This window comes from Zosterops lateralis (assembly GCF_965231275.1).
Source record: "Zosterops lateralis genome assembly, chromosome: 3".
NCBI classification, from domain to species: Eukaryota; Metazoa; Chordata; class Aves; order Passeriformes; family Zosteropidae; genus Zosterops; species Zosterops lateralis.
In genome coordinates this window covers 906643-927683 of record NC_139764.1, presented here as the reverse complement: position 1 = coordinate 927683, position 21041 = coordinate 906643, and the positions used below count along the sequence as shown (strand labels likewise).

At 51.3% G+C, this 21041-nt stretch overlaps 1 protein-coding gene and 1 long non-coding RNA gene across 2 annotated transcripts; one reads left to right on the top strand and one right to left on the bottom strand.

Annotated features, from left to right (window-relative positions):
* Positions 1 to 1181: 1181 nt before the first annotated feature.
* Positions 1182 to 11524, top strand: BCL2L11 (BCL2 like 11; the record flags this gene model as incomplete). Its single annotated transcript, XM_083857875.1, has 3 exons — positions 1182 to 1539; positions 6073 to 6185; positions 8552 to 11524. 3 exons carry the CDS (start codon positions 1182 to 1184, stop codon positions 8639 to 8641), a joined length of 561 nt encoding a protein of 186 aa, XP_083714001.1. The 3' UTR covers positions 8642 to 11524.
* Positions 6235 to 20017, bottom strand: LOC310907589. The gene is made up of 3 exons (XR_014589658.1): positions 19951 to 20017; positions 19048 to 19260; positions 6235 to 6977 (listed from the first exon to the last, which is right to left on the bottom strand). It is a non-coding gene; the product is annotated as an uncharacterized lncRNA (long non-coding RNA).
* Between the last annotated feature and the right edge of the window lie 1024 nt (positions 20018 to 21041).

The following is a 21041-nucleotide window of genomic DNA, read 5'->3' as shown; positions in this document are numbered from 1 at the left end:
GTGTCTTCCTAACAAATTTCTCTAATTATTTTTGCCCACTTGAACACCTGCTGACACATTTCCTTCCCCTCCTGTTGGAATGGTGTGAAGGGGGTAGGAACAGAGCTGGAGCAGCCAGGGATACTCCAGCAGTGTGTGAGACTATCCCTGGCTGAGGTGGGGGACACTGGGTTGGGATGTGGGACCTGTGGCTACCGGACTCTGCTCCAGCAGCAGCACTCAGCTCCCGGGGTGGACGGGCCAGGTCCTTCCTCTCCATGGTCCTTTTTCTCCATAGGGCTTCTTCCACCCCATGGTCCTTCTTCCTCTCCACTCTATTCCTTCCTTTCCATGGACCATCCTCTCCACAGCCGTGTTTCTCCATGGGCTGGAGATGCTGCTACTCGAGGGATGCACCAGCACCAGTACTGGGTGTGTGTGCACACGCATGTGCAAGGGATGCAGCAGGAGGGGCTGTGGGGTGCAGGAGGGGCCCTGCAGCGGTGTGTGTGCGTGCAACGTGTGTGTAAAGTGTGTGTGAAGAGCAAGCACGTGGGTGTGAGGTGTGTGTGCACATGGGGGTTCAACAAGGCGTGCTGGGCTGCGTAAGGGCTGCGCAGGTAAGGGAGCACCTACAGTACATGAGGTGCGTGTAAGGGTGCGTGAACCCCCTGGGGTGTTGTGTTGTGCGTGTGTGAGTGCACGGGTGCAGGGTGAGAAGGGTAAAGGTATCAGTGCACGGCGCTCTGGGCTGTGTTGGTGGGGGGTGGGTGTGCGTGCGTGCAAGGCTGTGCCGTGCCCCGGTGTGTGTACACCCGCCAGTGCCATGTCCCCGCCTGTGTGTAAAACCGCGTCCCGTGCCGGCGCCTCCCTGTGCCCGAGCCCGGGCCCTCCCCGCGGGCGGGGCGGGGGGCGGGCGTGGGGCGGGGCCGGGGCCGCGGCGGTGCCGGGGCCGGGGAGGCCGGGGCTGTAAACACGGGGTGGAGCCGGGCCGGGGCCGCTCCCGCGCACACCCGAGCGCAGCCGCGGCTGGGGCCGCTCCAGCGGCGGCAGCACCGTGAGCGGGGCCGGGGGCGCGGGGAGGGGGCCCGGGCCGGGGCGGGGGCGCGCTCGGCAGAACAATGGGGCGGGGGGGCGGGGGACCGGGTCGGCCCCGGCGCGCTCGGCCGCTCACCGCGCTCCGCTCCCCGCAGGCAGCCCCGATGGCTAAGCAGCCCCCCGAGGTGAAGGCGCGACGCGACGGCGAGGGCGGGCGGCTGCCGGCGGCGGAGGGGCCGGGCCCGGGCGCGCAGCTGCGCCCCGGCGCTCCCGCCGCCCTGCCCGGGGCCGGCCCGGTGTCCCCGGTCGCCGCGACGCGGGGCCCGCCCGCCAGCCCCGGCCCCTTCGCCACCCGCTCGCCGCTTTTCATCTTCGTGCGGAGGTCGCCGCTGCTGCCGCGCTCCTCCAGCGGGTACTTCTCGTTCGACGCCGAGCGCAGCCCCGCGCCCCTGGGCTGCGACAAGGCCACGCAGACCCCCAGCCCGCCCTGCCAGGCTCTCAGCCACTGCCTCAGCGCCATGGGTAAGCTCTGGGGCGCGGCTCCCCATCCTCCTCCTCCTCGCCTCGCCTCCCCTCCCCGCCGGGCTCGGCTTCCTCGCCTCCCCTTCCTCACCTGGCGTGGCTGCCCTCGCTGCCCCTCCTGTGGCGTGGCTTTCCCCAGAACCACGAGTGGAAAACACGAGTTCTCGTGGGGGTGTGTGAAAGTGAAGTGCCGGGGGAGATACGTAGAGGGTGAATACACAGTGCAAGGGTAGGCTGAAAGTGCAGGAATGGTTTTCCCACCCTTCACCTGGGTTGGCTTTCCTCACCTTCCCCTCCTCACCTGGCTTGGCTTTCATCAGAACCGTGGAAAACGCGGATTCTCGTGGGGGTGTGTGGAGTGCCGGGGGTTTGTGTACGGGTGTGTAGGGCTGTGAGCACACGGTGCTGGGGGTTGTTGGTGCATGAGGGCTGTCCTGCTCTTCCCCTCGGCTTCCCTTGGAATGATGGAAAACGCAGGTAGCCGCGCGAGGTACTTGCAGCAGCACCTCCTGCATCCCACCCTGTGGATTTTGGGAGCAGCCGAGCCGGCCGTGCCGCGAGGCTCTCCCAGCGCTCTGGGATTTGTGGAAGCTGCCCGGGGCCCGCCGAGCAAACACAGCGCCGGGGAACTCCCGCGCGTCCAGCGCCGGGGTTTTTATTACTATGATGTTTATTCTTTTCTGGACTCGGTCAGTCGCTGCCAGGGGAGGAGGGGACAGAGTTGTTGAGTCCAGCTTCCTACTCAGGGCTCGCTCGTCCAAGGCTGTTTTGCCAAGCAAGTGGCTCCTGGCTCGTGCGTCGCTGCCGGCTCTCTCATCGCCCAGTGGCGGAGGTGCTGGGGTCATGCATCCCGAAATCCCACTGGGAAGCGGCCCGGAGGAGGACGGGGGCGTGTTTACGAGTGGCTTTGCCAGGTGAAGCCTCTCCAGCAGGGAAAACCTGCCCGCGGGAGCTTGCCTGTGTGTCCAGCATTCCCCTCTCCTGATGAATTAATTGCCTCTAATTGGAGGAAACCTTTGAACTTCCACCTTTTAGCTTCCACTAGGGCATGGTGGGAGTGAGGCATGGGGATAACAAATGTCAACTTCAAACTTTCTGGGATCTAAACACAGTCTTTTTTGGTTGATGGTGTTTTTATTCCCTCCTGGCTCAGGGCTGTGGTTCTGGCTGCGGAGGCCTGGCTGTAATGTGCCCTTAGGAAAGATTTTGTGACATTATTACAGTAATTACAGCTTAATTCAAGTTTCACAACCTCACTCTGGCACGACTAAGTGGGGATGCTCCCGGAATTCCTTGCCGTAAGAGCCAAAGCTTCAGTTTCTTTTATCCGGGAAGAAATTGAAGTTTTCCCTGATTTTTTTTTTTTTTTTCCAAATTCCTACGTTCTCATCAGCTGTTTTATTGGAGCCTTTGGTCTGTGAGTGTTGCTAGGGGAATCATCCTAAACAACTATAAGCAAATGGAAAATCCTCAGTGCTGTTTAACCAGGATGTATCCAGTAATCCTGGATACTCCTGAGTAGATTAAGCTGGGAACATGGAGCTACAGAGCCGTTTTATCCCCATCCAGGCCTGCAGCTTCCAGGCTGTGACTTCCCATGCAGCTCTCCTTGGGAAATATCCATGGCTTTGCCCTGCACGCCTCCTCCTCAATCCCTGTGCCTTGGCAGTGTCCAACTGGATGCGTGCCGTGAAGTTTTCCACATGGAAGTGGGTCAGTCCCTCGGGAAGGAAGCAAAGGGAATATTTTTGTTGTGCTTTTACTCACTGATTTTATCTTTTGTGAGCAGAGGCTGCAAGGTGGAGAGCTTCGCTCGGAAGCATAAGCAATAATAACAATAATAATAATAATTATTATTATTATTATTATTATTGCTAAAATAAACAGGCATTTCCTGCAAGCAGGAGCGACGGATGCTCCTGGCCTCTCCCATGGGCAGTGCGGAACTGCTCCAAGGCTGATCCAGCATAGCAAACTCATGCTCTGCCTCAAAAGTCCCTCTCTGAATCTTGCAAAACTTTTCCCAAAGGTTTAGATGAGAGCAAATAAAGGTGGAGGCACCCCTTGGGAATGCCTTGGGTTGTGTAAGGAAGAGCTGTTGGTGTGGTTTTGGGAAGTGATGCTTTGGGTTGTGCCACCTTTCTGACAGTTCAGGGGACGCATCCAGCTGCCTCCAAAGCCATTTTTTTGGGGGGGAAATGAGACAAAAGCAGCGAGTGGATGCTCTGGGATGAAGGGAACAAGGGTTACAGTGCCAGCCTGGCATATCCAGGAAGATGCTTTAGGGGATGGGAAGGAGAGGAGCCGATTTGATTTGGTTGTGCTAGAGGAAGAGGCTTGATCCCGCTTTTGAGGGAAGAGGTTGGCAGGGATGGGGAATTCTCAGCTGGGAGTGTAAGGCACCAGAGACAAACTCACCTTTTGTGGAGGGATTGGGTTACTCTGTGTGTGGCATTTCCATGGGAAGAGGTTTCTTTCCTTCCATCAGATTTTCAGTCTGAAGGCACGTGTTCGCATGTGGATTTTGGGAATGTGGCTGGAGCAGGTGCTCTGGAAATGGGTTTTCCCAGTGCTGTTTTGATCTCGGTGTGTATTCCCATGAGAGGAGCAGCATAAACCTCCTGTTGCTCTCAAAGGAGATTCTCCATGTGTAAATAGCTCAGTTCAAGGGGAAAACCTTGAGCTGGGAATCTGCTGGTGATGGCCTGATGCTCTTATTTTGGAATTGCTGCCATTTTTCTCCTAGCTCTCCAAGATTTCCCTCAAGGGGGTTGGATACCTAACCCAGGAGCTGAAGTTGCAGTTTGGGGTTGGTTTTTTGCCCTTTCGAGCCGGAACTGCAGTAATTCCACGCTGGAGCATCCCACCGGCTGGAGGCAGACGTGGCATCCCGGCGGTGCCGGTGGCCCCGGTTGTCCCCGTGCCCGGGGTAGCCGTGTCAGCCTCGGTGGCGCGTGCTGGCTCGCGCTATGACTGTGTCCCCCCGCCCCCGAAAGCGCCCGTGACTGGTTTGGGGACTAGTTATGACTGGCCCCTTTCGCCGCCGCCGCTCGGCAGCGCCGCAGAAAGTCCTTTCTGAAAACCTCAGCCCGATTTCGCTCTCAGCCACCGAGCCCAGCCTAGAGTCTCGGGCGGAGGAGCCCCGTGGGCGCGATGCCGGGGCGGGATGAAGGATGGCGAAGGGGAAGAAGGATGGAGCAGGAGCAGCGCGGCTCCCTCGCGTGGTTTTCCTCACGTCCCCGGCGCTCCTCGCCTCTTCCTGCCCCGGCTCGCCGCGTGTTTTTGTTTCCCCGGCTGGGCCGGCCCTGCTGACGGCGGCGGTGGGGTTTGGGAAGGTCGCTCCGCCCCGACCGAATCCCGTTTGGCTCCCTGGAGGAGCCGGGGCGGAGGGAGAGAGGGAAGGGAGGACGGCGAGCGCCGCGCGTGGTTCATTCACCGGCGAGAGGAGGAGCGCTCGGGGCAGGCGGCGGGCGCCGCTCCTGCGCTACTACAGCGTGAAAACAAAACACATCCTCCGGCCAAGCAGCGCTGCCTTGGCTTGGAAATGCATTTTCCAGTCAGGTTGGAGCCAGGCTTTTATTTAATTTTTTTTTTCTTTTTTTATTTAACTGCCCTACTAATCCTTTGAATATTTGGAAGATTGGAAGCTAGGAAGCTATTCCTGTTCCCTTGTGATTCCTCTGAACTGTCGTGCCAAAACACTGCTTTGTTTTGTGCAGTAATTTTTTTGTTGTTGTTGTTTTTGGTTGTGTGGATTTTTTTTTTTTTTTTTTTTTTTAAATATTCCTTAGGGCTGCAATTCCTGCTCGGATACTGAACTTTAAGGAAAGGGAATGAGGTGCTGGTACTGTACATGATCCTGTCTTCCTTTTTTTTCCTGGCTATTTGGAGGATTTATCACATGTTTAATAACTTTTTAAGATGGAGACCTAAATAATTATATATCCTGCAGAATAATAAACACATTAACTCTTTCTTTTCTCTTTCAATCTCTTGGATTTGCTAGAAATGTGGTTTCTTCTCACATGAATCCAACTGTGGCTTTCTCCACCCTATGACAAACCCATTGGTTTTCCATGTTGGGCACTTGAGGATGATTTGGGGAAGAAATGTGAGAATTGGATGAAGATATCCAGGCAGAGGGTTTTTAAGGTTAGAGAAGGAGTTGCTGAAAAAAGGGGGAAGAGGAGGTTTGGTGAGAGAAGGCAACTGGAGCATGGCATCTTGGCTTTTATCCCTGTTTAAGAGGGACCAAAGCTTGGAGATGTTCCCACAGAAAGCCTACAATAAATAAATAAAAGCCTAATAGTAGTAATAATAATACAGAAATAACAAACCATAAAAGTCTGTTCATTGTATGTAGTGAATCCCCACATGTGCCCCTGGGATTTAAGAGAGTTAAAATATAATAGTTATAAAAAATAGGAATAAGATGGCAAGAGTTGATGGGTTACTACAGAGTTTCATGTAGCAAATTCTATACAGTTAGTTCTTGTTCCTGGGTTTCCAACTCTCCCATTCCATCCCACGCAGCTTCCCGGTGGCAATCCCAGTCTCCAGCCGAAGAGGTGCAGCCAGAAATCTGGATCGCACAGGAGCTGCGGCGCATCGGGGATGAGTTCAATGCCTCCTATTGTCCACGCAGGGTAACTTTCCCCTCTTCATTCTTCATTTCTCTCAAAGGGAAAGGCTGAATCATTTCTGGAAACTCTCTCTGTGGTGAGCGTTTCGTTCACTCAGTCGGAGAAAAGGCTGCGTGGGTCGGGGGTGGCCTGGACCAGGCAAATCAGCGGCGGCAGCGGCCTCAAATCAATGAAAAATAACCTTCAAATCAATTTAAAATAACCTCAAAATAGGGACTGGAAGCTTTAGGGCATGAGGTTTGCACACGGGTTTTGGGGCAGAGGTGTTGGTTGGGCCTGGACCTGATGGTGATTAAGAAACTTTTTAAAAGGAAGAGGCAGGGAAACTTTGGGAGTTTTGGGGGATGCACTGCCCAGCACCATTGGTTTTAAGGAAGCATTCAGTGAGATTCCCAGCTCAGCTCCCAAATCTTGGCTGCTGCAAAGAAGAGAGTTTCTCTCTAAGTCCCAGAACTTACTTCTCTTGCAAAGGCTGTTTTGAAAGAGTTTTTATAAGCCCATGAACTCACTCACCTTGGGGTGTTGCAACCCAAATCAATGCAGTAATGCCACAGAAAAGCCCAAGGCAGCCCAGCCCAGGGGGTGAAGCAAGAGGAGCTCACCAGTGTCTCAGTTGCCAAGTGTTCCCAACAGCTGCGTGTCCCTGCTTGTGGATTCTGCTCCATCCACTCGGGCTTGGCTGTGGGAAGAGGGGCCAGGACCAGTGTTGGTGATGGAATGCTGGATCCTTATTCATCCTCTTCAACTCCAAATAGCTCCTGCAGTGCTTCCTCACTGCTCCCAAGGCTAGCTTTCCTGCAAAAAGGGAAATCAAGCTGCTATGATCCAGCTTTTTCCACATCATGCCCATGTGCTTCACTTCTCCCAAATGCCCTGGCATTCGTGACCTGCAACAAAATGGTGATATAAGCCTAAGCCGATATCCCAATTCCTCCAAAATTCCTCCAAATTCCAATTCCTCCAAATTCCTTCCGAATTTTCCAACCTCCCCTATCCAAGCTGATCCCTTGTGATGCAAAGTGGCTGCTTTTTGGGATGAAAGGACACCTTTCTAATGAAAGGGAGGGATCAGGCTGTTCAGAAAGCTAGAGGCACCTGGTAGCAGCAGGCAGATCCAGAGGAGCTGGAAGAAATGCACAGTGGCATGGAATATCCTGAGCTGGAAGATCCACAAGGGTCATCCAAGTCCAAACTCCTTGCCCTGCACAGCCCCAACAATCTCACCCTGTGCCTGAGAGCATTGTCCACATATTCCTTGAACTCTGGCAGCCTTGAGACTGTGACCATTCTCTGGGGAGCCTGTTCAGTGCTGGACCACCCTCATCCCATCTCCTCCCTGCCTCCCAGAGCAGTGCCTTAAATTTGGAGAACTTTGTGAGGAGCAGGAATGTCCTTCCAGCATTATCCCAGCTTCTTTGGTGCTGGAAATCTCTGGGCACATCATGCTGCTCCTGGCCACCCTGTGGTGGATAAGGGGGTGAATTTAATAGGAATGGGGGTGTTTCCCAGGCAGCAGCAGGGTGAGGTGCAGGGAGCATCCCCCAGGTTTGCATGAGGCCATTCCCAGCACTGTGGCTGCAATTCCAACCTGGGGCAAGAAGCGGAATGCAGAGGACAAGTTCTGCCTGCTCAGGTGACACGAGCAGGGGACATCATGCGTGACCCTAAAAACACTTAGTACCTGGTGCAGTCAGCATGTGACAAATTCTCATTCCCTGCACCAAAACTGGGGAGGTTTCAGAGCATTGAAGCCGTTGTTTAATCATCATCGCTGAGCCACTTTGTGGAAAGGTTCCTTTTCCTTCTGGAAGCTTTCTGGCTGCTCCTGAGCCATCTCGGCTCCGGAGGGGAAGGTGGAAGGGCTCGTGCCCACCGGCCCCGCCTGGCTCTGGGTTTGCCCTTTCAGCCCGAGGTTAGAAATGGGGAACTGCCGCTGTGCCAGAGCCACACTTGCTGGGCAGGTCGGGGCTGTTGGACGGGTCCCGGCGCCTTCCCTGTCACATTCCCCCAGGGGTGTGGCCTCCCTGCTCCTGGGACCGTTTTCTTGGACAAGACACCAGGAAATCAGGCAATTCGTCATCCAGCCACTCCTTGTCCCAGCAAGGCTCATGGGTCCCAGGCTGTTCCTGGAAGAGGAGGCATCCCTTGACCACTGTCACAAGCTCCAGGCTCTGCTGGCTGCAAAGCGTTTAACACTTCACTTTGTGCCTCTGGAATATTTTCCAGGTGTTTATATAGCACGGAGGGGCTTTATGCTGGGAATTAAAGTCACAGCTTTGTTTGTTGCGGTTTGTTGTTTGTTTGTTTGGTTTTTTTTTTGGTGTTTGGTTTGTATTTGTTTTGTTTTGTTTTTTCTCCCTCTCTTTCAGGGTTTCTTGGATCACCAGGTGGGAAACCCCCAGGTCGTCATCCTGCGCCTGTTGCGTTACATCATCCGCCTCATCTGGAGGTTCCAGTGAGCGCCAGGTGCATCCCGAGCCACCAGGACTGAATTCCTCGCTGGGAAAGCCCGGGAAGGATGGACACATGGATGGATGTGGGGCTCCTACCCTGCCTCTCCCCCAGGACAACGTAGCAGGATGAGGGTGGACATCCCATTCCGACCGCGGCGTTTTATGGCAGAGTGGTGTTTACTCAGTGTTTCTCTCCACTCTTTTTATTCATTTTTTTGCCTTTTTTTCCCAAAAGAGTCTCAGCGAAAATGTGGAATAATGTTTTGTCGTCGTTCCTGGAATCCTGTGGGATGAGCCTCGCAGCAGGAAAGAGGGAAACCTGAGCCAGTTGATGGGCAGAGCCACTGGAGTTTGTCTTGCAGAGGCTTGGATTCCTCCCCTCTCCCTTGGCCTGCGGGATGTTTGTCCCCCAAAAAGGCTGGAAAAACGCCAGAGGGATTTAATCAGCACTTCTTTCACTTGTAAATACCTAATGTTGCCCCAAATCCAACTTCATTTGCATCATGCAAATCAGCCTACTTCCTGCTGACTAATTTTTTGGGGGTTTTGATATCTCTATTTTTTTGATTCACTCTGAATTTCAAGACTTTGCTGTTGAACTCCAGGGTCCAAACCATCACAACCAGCCAACCAAACCCCAAGCCACCAGGTTGCCTTTTTTAAAAGAAATTCTTTCTATAAAACGTGTGAAAATGCTTCTGTAGTGTCTGCTATCAAATGTGGGGGACTGAGTATTCCAGCAATAAACCATTCTGGAGGCAGGGAGCAGCTCCCGGAATGCCACAGCCGGAGGCGATGGCAGCAGGACCTGCTGTGAGTCGTGGCTGTCAAAAGAGGTTTCTAAGATTGTGTTTTCCTGGGATCCTCTCCGTGCTTGGACAGGGATGAGCACCTGGATGCAGATGGAAGGATGCTAGCCCGACATGGATCCATCCAGGACATTCCAAGGGGATCTGACTGCTCTGTGTCCTCCCAGAGAACTTCCCAGTTGCTCCATGTCCCAGGGCCTTTCCCCCTTTGCCCCTGGAGCCGTGGCTGTTCCTGTTGTCTCCCAGCAGATGTTTTTGGGGGATTGGCTGCTCCGGCCATCCCATATCTATGCACAAATATCCCCCTTCCCTCAGGCTGGTGTAGGTGCTCCCCAAAAGCTACGGGGTTGTTTCTGGTCTCACCAGCACCATAGGAAAAGAAGGAAAACCCTATCCCAAGCCCACCTTGGAGCAGTTCTTCCCACAGGGAACAGCTGCTGCGTGCCATGGATGATAATTAGTGTTAATTAATAATGGGCAGACCCCAGTGGGACCTCTCTGCATGGCTGTGCCTGGCGGGTCAGAGCGGGCCCTCCCCTCCTGCTCCTGGCAGATCATAGAGGGAGTTTTAACCTCGATTGCCAATTTTATTCCCCTTTTTTCCTTGGAAGTGCAAGGTGAGCAGCGGTTGTAGGAGCAGGGAATGTTTTGGGAAGGGCATTTTGGAGCCCTTTATGGGGGAACCTTTGCACTGGTGGAGAGCGAGCGATTCAAGTAACGAGGGAGCTTGGCCAGGGCAGATCCTGCTCCACATCCCTTGGGATTTGCCTCTGGCTTTGGCTCGCTGTGGCTGTGCTGCCCCAGCCAGCCCTACTGTAGGCTGCCACCAGGGATTTCCCATAGAATTCCACTGGTAAAATTAAAATTAAATGGATAAAACTTGGCAGCAGAGGAGGGGAATTTTTTTTTCTCCTGGCTGAGTTCCATTGTTGCTGGTGGATGAAATGGTGTTTTGGGATCTCCCAACCTTTGGCATCTGGAATGTGTCCCTTGGAGTACACCAAAGAATCACCAAAGAGCACTTTACCCCATCCTCCCATGGAGACAAAAACCAGTTTCATTTTAAGGGGAAAAAAAAAAAAATCAAGGTATTGGCAAAGTCTCCAGGGCCTTCTCCACAGGAGGAGTTCCCAGACAAAAATCATAGGAAAAGGAACCCTCAAAAATTAGGATTCCTGTGGCATTGTGAGGTTTAATAGGGAAAAGCCCCCCATAAAGCCTCAAAACAGAAGAATTATATAAAATAGGGATTTATGCTCCTTTCAGCCACGTTGGCTGCCTGCTCTGGGTCGTGTTTAAGCTTAGCCTGTGCTCTGTGTTGCACCAAAAGGATGAAGAGTTTTCCTTGGAAACCAGATTGATCCCGTTCTTGCTTCTTTTCCACCAAACTGTAAATACCCAAATATTTATTAGAGTAGAGCGCCATATTATTTTCATCATCTGAGCCAAATATCTGTGTGCAATGTACTCCCTCTCCTTTCTCTCCTGTAAGTTTTGTACAGCTTAGAAACACTTTTAAAAAGCCTAAAAAAAAATATATATATATTAAAAAAATCTTGGGTTTTTTCCTACACTTTTTTAGAGTTGAATTGGTAAATACTGTAGATCCTTTTTTTTCCCTGTGTAATTAATGCACTCTACTGTTTAATGCTGTAACTTGTAGAAATGTTGTATATTTATTTCCTGCTTATTTAAGTTCCTGCCAGAAGTGTTGGATCCCCTTCCAAAGCCATCATGGTGTGGATAACAAGATTTTAATCTTCTTTTTTTTCTCCAAGTGCCTAAGTCCCCACTTCCCAGGAGTGATTTAGGTACATCAAAGACTTCAGCATTAGTGAATTCAGTGGGAATTTGGAATTTGGCTCCTCCACCCCCTGGGATTGCTTCAGCCAGGTTTTCCTGGAGCAGCCATCCCATGGGATTACGTGAATCACTAAATTGTGTCGCAGGACCCAGCATATGTAGCATTTTTGACTGCAATTTCCCTGCCTTCCTTGTGTTTTGCACTGATGAATTTTGGACAGGGTAATTGCCACTTTACTTGTGCAATACTGCTGTAAATAAATGCAAGAGCCTTGTTTTTTGGGAGTTGTTTTTTGGTTTTGTTTTTAAGAATCTTTTATGTTCTTAATATGAGTTTTATATGAATAAAAACTTCCAACTCTTTGTTCCAAGTGCTGGGTCTTTCGTGGGGATTGAGGTTCTCCTGAGAAGAAGATACTTGTTGCTTTATCACGAATTTTCCCCATTTTTCACCCGTTCTCCCTCCAAACCTGGTGCCCTCCTCTCCATTTTGGTGTCCTGGAGCTCCAAAAGGCTTCAGGCCACCCAAAATGCAGCTCTTGAATGAATTTGCTTTGTCAGGTGCTGTCTTGAGTGTTCCCAACCCTGAAAGCTGCTCCATCTGGGAGTTACTTGGGGATTCCTTGGAATTTTTTTGCTTTTCCTCACATTATGTGGTTGCGGGCTCAAGCCCAGCTGATGGGCACTTTCCATGCACTTCTTGTCCCCAGCTGGTTTTCACTGGCATTGAAGAAGTTTTGGGGTTTATTTTAGGCTTTGTGTCTTGTCTTATTTTTATTATTTAATGCATTTATTAACATTATTTTGATTTTGTTATGGAACATCACAGTTTTTTCCCTTTTAGTATTTCACACAGTAGTTTTAAATCTGCTCTTAAAAATTCCCATCCTTGCCTTCCTCTGCCTTGGCCCTCCATCCCATTTGTCCCTCCAGCTCTTCCTCCACTTACTCCTCAGCAGTCACCACCTGAAAAGGATTTAAAAACAACCCCCAAGTCCTACTTGATAAACAACCTTTTTGTTCTTGAGTGTGTTTCAAATTACAGAAGTTCCTGAAAGGGAAGTTTATTGGTTTCAGGTACTATTTTGGGGGCTTCTTTAACTCACAAAAAAAAGGTTTAATTGCCCAGCCAAGCCTGTGGCAGCTGCTGCCTCCACTCTCCCAGTGGCTCTGAGTTCCTGTTGGAATTTGGGAGTTCATGGATGTGTCCAGGTGAGTTGTCACACCTGGGACATGACTCTGCAGTGACTCAGGTTGGGAGGAGCTAGTGACCCAGTGTCCTTGGTGACAAAAGGGGAAGGGAAGCACTGCCCCTCTGTCGGGATCTGCCCCTGGCACATGCCAGGGCCAGGTTGGCCATGGCCAACTCCAAGGGGGTCATGGCCATCTTGAAGGTGTTTCCAGCCCAGCTTGGCCATGGCCAGGCTCAGGTTGGCCACAGCCCATGATGGCCACAGCCAAATTCAAGGTGGTCACGGTTCAGGTTGGCCAAAGCCAAGGTGTTCATGGCCAAGACAAAGGAGGTCGTGGCCCGTTGGGCATGGCCAAGCCCAAAGTAGTCATGGGTCCACCAAACTCAGGTTGGCGTCAGCCCATGTTGGCCATGGCCCAGGCCCACCAAAGCCACATCAGTGGCTCCTCCCAACAAGCCAGGCCCTTTCTGCGCTCTTACATTCTAGGAGCTTGTAAATTCTGTTTTAAGGATGACAAATTGCCTTTATTCCTTGAAAAGGAGCAAACTCCCAGATTTTATTAATGGAAAAAGACAAAGCTTCCTGTGTCCATCATAACTGGACACTCATGGCTGCCATGTGCTCATACTGTTGGGGACATGCAAAACTGGGACATTCCTGCCCTCCCACACTCCTGCCAGCCTTGGGAATGCCAAGCAACCCAAGCTGAGGATGAGATTCCAGTCATCCAGAGCCGCCAGGCTCTCCTCACACAGAGAAATGATTATATTTTTTTTTTCCCAATGACTCGCCGCTGACCTTTCAAACACCTGTGCAGCCTAAACCAGCTAAAAATACCCTCCAAGCTTTGCATTTTATTTTCATATTGCAACAAAGCTCACTCTTTCCAGTGGCTTTTCTGCCTTTTGGCAGCTCCTTGGAAGCTCAACCTCTCCTAGGGTCACACCTGGCACAGACGGAGATGGGAAGTGTTGGATACCAGGGAGCTCCCTAAAAGCAATAAAGGGATATTAAATGTGCTCTAGCAGGGTTTTTATAGGGTGTAAGACAAGCTCAGGGATGGCTGGACCAAGGGGACCTTCCTGCTGCCCTTCCTGAGCATCCCAAACCTCTTCTCTGTGGAATTTTGAAAAATTAAGTCCTGCAACCCAAGGAAAGGCACACAACATGGTTACCCCTGATGGAGACATTGCTGTTCCAACAAAAGCTGGTTCTGTGGAGCTCAGGGGGCCTCAGACAGCCCTTGTGGGGGACACAGGGCCTCTTCTTCCCAGATATGATGGATTTCTCCTTGCTGGGTTTGTGACAGGCTCCTCCATCCCTTTTCCCGGGAGGACACACAGGGAGCCGGCACTTCCCAGCCTCTTAGGCTGTTAATTAACCCACGCCTCATCTCGCTGCAATTATGGGCAGAGTGGGCCGAGCCAACAGTTTTTTGACAATCTCACAGTTCTCCTGGCTGGTAATGGCACCATGGCCATTCCCTAAGGATGGAAAGGATGGTGAGCGCTGCAGCTCTGTCTCTCCACATCCTCACACCACATGGGACCCCAGGCGAAAAAAGTCAGGATTTTCAGAAATGCTGGTGATTTTCACACAAATAATCCCCCTGAGATTTGAGGGAAGAGCCACAGGACCGCCCCCCCCCCCCCAGCCAACATTCCGACATCCATCCCTCCCAGACCACCAGAGTCCCCCTGTCAGATGGGGGCAGAGGGGAAAGTCACGAGCGTCTGCCATTACCATTTGAATGACTTATTGGCAGAAATGGGTTTAAAAATAGGGGTTTTATGATAAACAAAGTAACCTCATACAGGAAGTGAGCTGGAAATACTAAAACATGTTGTACAAAACTGGTAGAGAACAGAGCTGCCCCACAGAACTAAAAAAACAACAACAAACCCCAAGCCTTTCAAGGGGGTAGTCCAACATTTTCTTGGAGTTTTTAAATGTTGGGGGTTTTTTGGGGGTTTTTTTTGGGTTTTTTTTTGGTTTTTTTTTTTTTTTTGAAAGAGGGAAAAGGGGTGAACTGAGGGGAGAAAGGGCTGGGGGGTAAGAGAATTTCTCCTCTCCACATGGCCCTAAACTAAAGGTGATGCCAAGGCAGCTCTGTGATGTGAACCCCGAGTCTGAGTGTGCCGGGACTTCAAAAAACGTCGGGTGCTGCTGCTGCAAAGGTTAAGAATTTTTCCTCCCGAAACCCCAAGTGTGGGCTGTGAAAGAACATGGTAATGAAGAAAAATTTCCCCAGAGCTGCTCTTTGATTATCACCAAAGCCATCAAGTTTCAGTTTGAGTGATTTGTATTTATTTATAAAAACAAAGATGAAATAAGTAGAACGAAAACAAAAACCTCATCCTAATTTCTGAGCTGGAGCCTGATTTATTTGAACAGAGATGTTCAGGTAGAGCAGGCTGGGTTGAGAAAATAATCTGAGTTACCCATGTGCTCCAGGGCACATTTTTTAAGGTTAAAAAAATATCACAAAACCCCCCAAAACCACATCCAACCACCCTCATCGGTGCCAAAATGCTGATTTACGAGTCCCTGGGCTGGGCAGCAGCTCCAGCCACAGGGTTCAACCCTGGTTTGGTGCTGGAGCACCTTAACTCGAGTAGGAGAACAAAAGACATTTCTCTTTTCATGTGTTTTCACTTCCATCGTGAGAGAACTGGTTAAAAAACACACACAAAAAAGTCCTTCAGTGGTCCCTCAGCCTTCATCGTGTTGTTTTTCTACCTATTTTCTGTTGTTGGCTTTTGTTATCAGTCTCATCTGCAATTTGTGGCCAATTCTGTCATCTTTCAGGCAGACAACGTGTTCCCAAAACTGCTTGCAACCTTTCTCGAGGGTACAGCAGTGAGGACAGGCACAGCAGAACCACAGCACAACGAGAAAAAGGGCAGATTTAACCCCAAAATCAGCGTTTGCCCAAATTTGTGTCCCCAAGGCAGGGATGAGCCCCAGGGCAGTGCTGGGTGACACCAAACCAGCCCCTGCCCCCCCCCCCCGAAGCACCCTCATTTGGTAGGAATTAATTCCATCTCCCCCTCGCAGGAGAAGCCAAACTCAGCCCGAGTGACCTACTGGATTTTTCCTGATCCCAAACAGCATTTCCCAGCGTTTTCCCACCTGTGAGCACAACCCCATCCCAAATACCCCGGGGTGAGCCCTGGTTTTGGCAGCGGAGTGTGGATTAAATCAGTGGCGCTGTGAATTACCACCGAAAGCCAACACCGCCGACCTCGCAGCCCTTCAGCATTAATAGCGAAACCAAAAAGCAAATTAATACCACGGGAGCAGCGGGAATTTGACGATTTGGTTGAAATACAAGCAGCATCACCCCAAGTGCACACCACGCTCAGCACGGGAGGCGATTCTGGCCGGCAGCAGCAGCAGCTCCGGAGGAGCAGAGGGGATGAACGGAGGGGGTTTTGGGGGCTTTGGTCTGCAGGGGAGGGCTGGGGGCTGTCACCCCGCAGCCCGGTGACGCTGGAGCAGCGCGATGCTCTCCCGGGGTGCCGGCGAGGGAAGAAGAGCCGCGCTCGGCCCCTCGGCGCGGAGACAACCGATTTTGGGGTTTTTCAGGGCAGGAGGCGGCTCGGAGTGGGCTGCCCGGCCGGGGGAGGTCTGAGCCATTGTGAAACCTGGCTCCTTTTCCTGAGGGTGCCGGCTGCCGGCGGCGCCCGAGCCCGGAGGCGCCGGAAAAACGTCTCCAACGGTTTCCCAGAGCAGGGGCACCCCAGGGCCGCCCGGCCCTCAGCCCTCGGACACCACAATTTTGGGCTCCCTGGGGCACGGAACAGCAGCCGGCGGCTCCCTCAGGAAGGGCTGCGCTCCCCCTCCAAAGCCCTTCAGCCCCAAGCCTCCTCCCTCAGGGTAACTGGGAAAAGGGGGTCTCGCTGCCCTGCTCCCTCCCATCCCAAACCCCTGGATTTCCACCAGGCACCATTCACGCCATCGGTTTGGCCAGGGAAACGCTCAAAAACACAGAATTTCATGTCAATGTCTCAGGGCTCTCCCAAAGCTCTCTCCACTTCCTGTGACAAAACAAAACACGCTTCGTTTGAAACTTATTCTTCCTCTATTTGGTGCCGAGAAACGATGACCAAAAGCACCCTCAAAACCCTCCCGGGACGGTGCTCCCTTTCCAAGCCATCCACACCCCAGGCAGAGGACGGAGCAGGGCTGGAACAGCCTCAGCAAGGCACGAAATCTTTAATTTCAAACGATTTCATTTCAAATCTTGAGCTGGGCTGAATTTCCACTTCGCTATTTTTGTCTCGCTGCTGCTCGAGTCAAACGCTCCCCCCACCCTCCTCCTCCCTCACCACGTCACCGGGCTCAAACCTGAGCCAAAGGCGGCAAAAGGAGGGCACAGGGAATAGATTTGGGGTTTGGCTCATCCCCTTCCCTGTGCCAGGGTCAAACAGATTGGGAGTATTTCCTTGAGGGGTGCAGGGAAGGAAAACCGAGACAAATCCGTTTGCTTTGACTCGCGTGGGGAGAGGGGAACACCGAGAGTCTCCCAAATCCTCAGGCGTTTCCCACTCCATTCACCACGGGTGAAGAAGCCCGAATTTTGGGGAGTTCAGCACCAGGATTTGGAGTTTGAAAATCCTTGTGTGTCCGTTTCGACTCGGGATATTCTATCAGTCAAATTTCCAGCACTTCTGGGCTGCCCCCCTGCCAACACTGCTCCATGAGAATCCCTTGGGCAGATGGATGGAAAAATAGGGGAAAAGGGAATTTGTGGCTGGATCTGATTTTGCTTCATCATGATTTTTCAGCGGGTGTTTGAGGGGGATCATTCTGACCTGAGGGGGAATGAGTTTTGTCCTGGGAAAATGGTAACAGTTGGCTTAAAAATGTATCCCCCTGGAAAATCATGCAGGATATCCCCAGGGGTTGGGAATTTGCCTCTGAGAATTAAGATGAAAAATTCGGTATCAAGAAACCCAGCTGGAAAATCAGATAGGCCCTTCCCGGAGACTGAGATTTGCCTCAAGGAATTAATCTGGAAAATTCCATACCAACAAACCCACCTGCCACGATTCTCTCAGCAGTAGCCATTAAATCTTTGTATGCTTGCATTTATTCCCAATCCTTGCATTTATTCCCAATCCTTACATTTATTCCCAGTTCTTTCCCATTGTAAAAACAATCCTTTTTTTCACCCTTTTTTTTTCCAATTAACTCCCCACCTAGCTTAATTTATACCACTGAGGCCATCATTACTATTATATGAATTATAATTTTCATTGTATTTATGATATTGCATTAATTCTATCTACTTCATCACACTCTGTTATTAAATAAAATAAAATAAATATATATTTCTATTATTCAACTCTATTTAATAATCATATGTTGACATATTAACCACTATATTCTTCAATAAATATACAAAGAGTTTACATATGTGAACACATTTAATAATTTTATTTAAATAGAAAAATGTCTTTGTATGGAATATATATATATATGGAATAAATATATAAAATTCCATTTACATATAAATATAAATAGATTTACATGAACTTAATTTTTATATGAATATACAAATATAGGATTAATTTAAATATAAAAAGCAGGGGAATAAGGGAGCTGCTGGATTGTAATTAATTGCCCTGATAGATTTCAATTAATTGCCCTGCTGGATTTTAATTGCCTTTCCTGACTTAAATTCCCCTCCCTGATTTTAATGCCATGGAAAAGTGTGGAGGAGCTCAGAGAGCACGGGAAGGGGCACCTTCATGCCAGGATTTGGTCCCAAGTATTTCCTAAAGAAAATAAATCCCAAACATCTGGAAAGCCCCAAATCCCTAAAACACAGCCTGGGTGTCCTTAGAATCACAACACCACAGGAATGATCTCCAGAGGGACCTGAGTTGGACCTGGATGCTGAGATGGACAACGTAAAATCCCTGTATAGGATTCCCGGGAATTCCCGGCAGGAGAGAAGAGCAGCTGCCCCAAGGTCCTGGGAACTGGCACTGGGAGAGGGAGAGGCGCAGCTGGGAGATGCTGTGCCAGTAATACCAGTATCAACACCAGCACCACCAATATCACCAGTAACAGCACCAGTACCACCAGCACCACCAGCACCACCAGCGCCACCAGCAACACCAGTGCCACCAGTACCACCAGCATCACCAGTAACAGCACCAGTACCACCAGTAATACCAGTACCACCAGCACCACCAGTTTCTCCAGCCCCAGCAGCCTCAGCAACCCCAGTACCACCAGTAAAACCAACCCCAGCAGTCACCCAGTCACTGCTGACTCATTCTTGGCCAGAGCCTCCCAGCGATGCTCTGTGGGGTTTTCCCTTCCTCCTCTGTCATAGAATTACCCAACCCCTCATGACGTGGGGCTGCAGTTCCAGGAACTGCTCAGCTCCCCAAACCCCAGTTTCCAGACCCAAACTGGTGCTGCTGGAAGTGCTGGTGGCACCCACAGCCACTCTGGCACTGGGACACGGATTGGGCACCCAGAATTCCTGAGGTGGTCCCCTCAGCTCGGCGCTTTGCACCCCAAGCAACTCATCCTAAAGCCATTCCAACCTTCCCACAGAGACATTTATCCATCCCATGGGGGCACTCACCGGATTCACGGCTCCTTCCCCACAACCTTCAGAGCGTCTGAGATAGGGAGAGAGAACTTCCAGGACTGGGTATGTTTTCATGGGAATGGGTGGAAAAATCCCAAACTGCACTTGTTTCCCACCATTAAGTGGGGACTGAAATAATTGGAAAAGGGACAAGATCTCCCTTTCCAGTCCTAATCCCAGAGGGACAGCCATGTTCCTGCTGATTCCCTGGGGAAAAATAGGGAAAAAAGGCTTTTTTTAGTTTATGCTGCTTGAAAAATCTCTTCTGCTTCTTCCGTTCCAGAGACAGGGAATCACCTATGGAGGAAGCAACTCTGGGAATCCTGGAAGCGGAGAAGAGTGAGATTTCTGCCCCTTTGCTCCCACGTTTATGCCGGTGGGTTTTGGGCTGCAGGGTGGGAATGATCCATGGCTTTGTGTCCCTTGGATCCCAGGCAGGATGCTCCACCACAAGGATTCAGCCCTGTGCTTCCCACACTTCTTCTACAGTCATTTAATGGCAAGGGGTCAGGATCAGCTTCCCTGGGAAAGCCCAGCCCCATCCAGCAGCTTCTGCTGGAATGACATGAACATTTTGATATTGAGAATTAACGAGAATGATGGGGGGGATGTTGGGATGACAGCAGAAACCTTGGCTCTGGCATCCTTCCCTGGGCTGCAGGAATTGTCCAGGCAGAGCAAGGGACAGATAAAAACCCATCAGCCAGGGAAAACTGTAGGAATTCCATTACTTTCAATCTCACTTTCCCTCTGCTCAGAGCCCCCCATGTTCCAGGCACAGGCGCATCCCCCTGGAGCAAATTCCCCATGCACCAGTTCCCAAAGCCACCTATGGATTCCCTGCCACAGGATCCCTCCATGGATCCCAGACCAGACCAAATGCATCCCACATCCTACCTGGCCTCTCCTTGCTGCAGCTCCCAGCCTGGGATGTGCCAAGGGTTTATATGGCTCCATCCCTCCCACCAGAATGTGAGGAAGGAGATTTTCCCACGGCCCAGGGGCTCTCCCACTTCCCCCACTGGGAAAGGATCAGGGAGTTTTTTCTCATCAGAAAGAGCTTTTGCTGGGAAAGGTCTCGTTTCCCAGGGCCTGGAGCCAAATCCACAGGGACCATTGGCCGAGGGGGCTGGGAAGGGGATGAGATATCCCAGAGTGGGAGTGGAAGGCTCTTTCATCCAGGGAATGCATCCCTAAGCTCTCAGGCACCTGGATACTCTTCCAGCCTGGAAAGCCTTGTTTTCCCCCCATTCCCATCTAAAAGAAGCTGTGACCTCCCTGCAGATCCCTTGGGAAAGGCTCTGGCTGCACATTAGGGATGGAAACCAGCCTCAAGCCCCAGGGAACAGTTCTGGAGATGCTCACCCCACTCCAAGAGCTTTCCCTCCCATCTAAGGGACCTCTTCCCTCTCTTCTGCAGCACGGGGGCAACCATCACCCTGCTGGTGTCCCCACTTTGTGTTTTTCCCACTCCATTTCTGTTCTGTGTGCTTTGGAGCTTCTGTATTTCGGAAAAACAATGCAACCCACGGCTGGCTTAGGGCAGGACCATTCTCCCAGATCCATCTGGAGTTTGGAGGTGACTCAGGGACACGAGCAGTTCTGGGAGCAGTGACACAGTGGGGACAGGGAGCCCTGGGCGGGTGACATGGAGGGAAGGGGGAGCCCTGGGAACCTTTAATCAGCCTTTTCCAAATCCATGCTAATCAAACTTGGATTTATGACACCAGAGAGGCAGCTTGGATGCAGAGGGGTTTAGTACTGACTGTTCCATGGCCATGCCATGGTCCAGCTGAGCATTCCAACCCCAATCCCTGTCTTCAAGACCTGCTGGTGGCTTTAACCCTTCCAGCACCATCAGTCCAGCACAAGGAAAAACCTGGCAGTGCCTGAGGGAGCTGACATGGGATGAGTGACACCCTGGCTCAGCTGAGGGAGGAAAACCACCCAAACCATCCCCTTTGTGTCCTCATCTTCACCTTTCACCA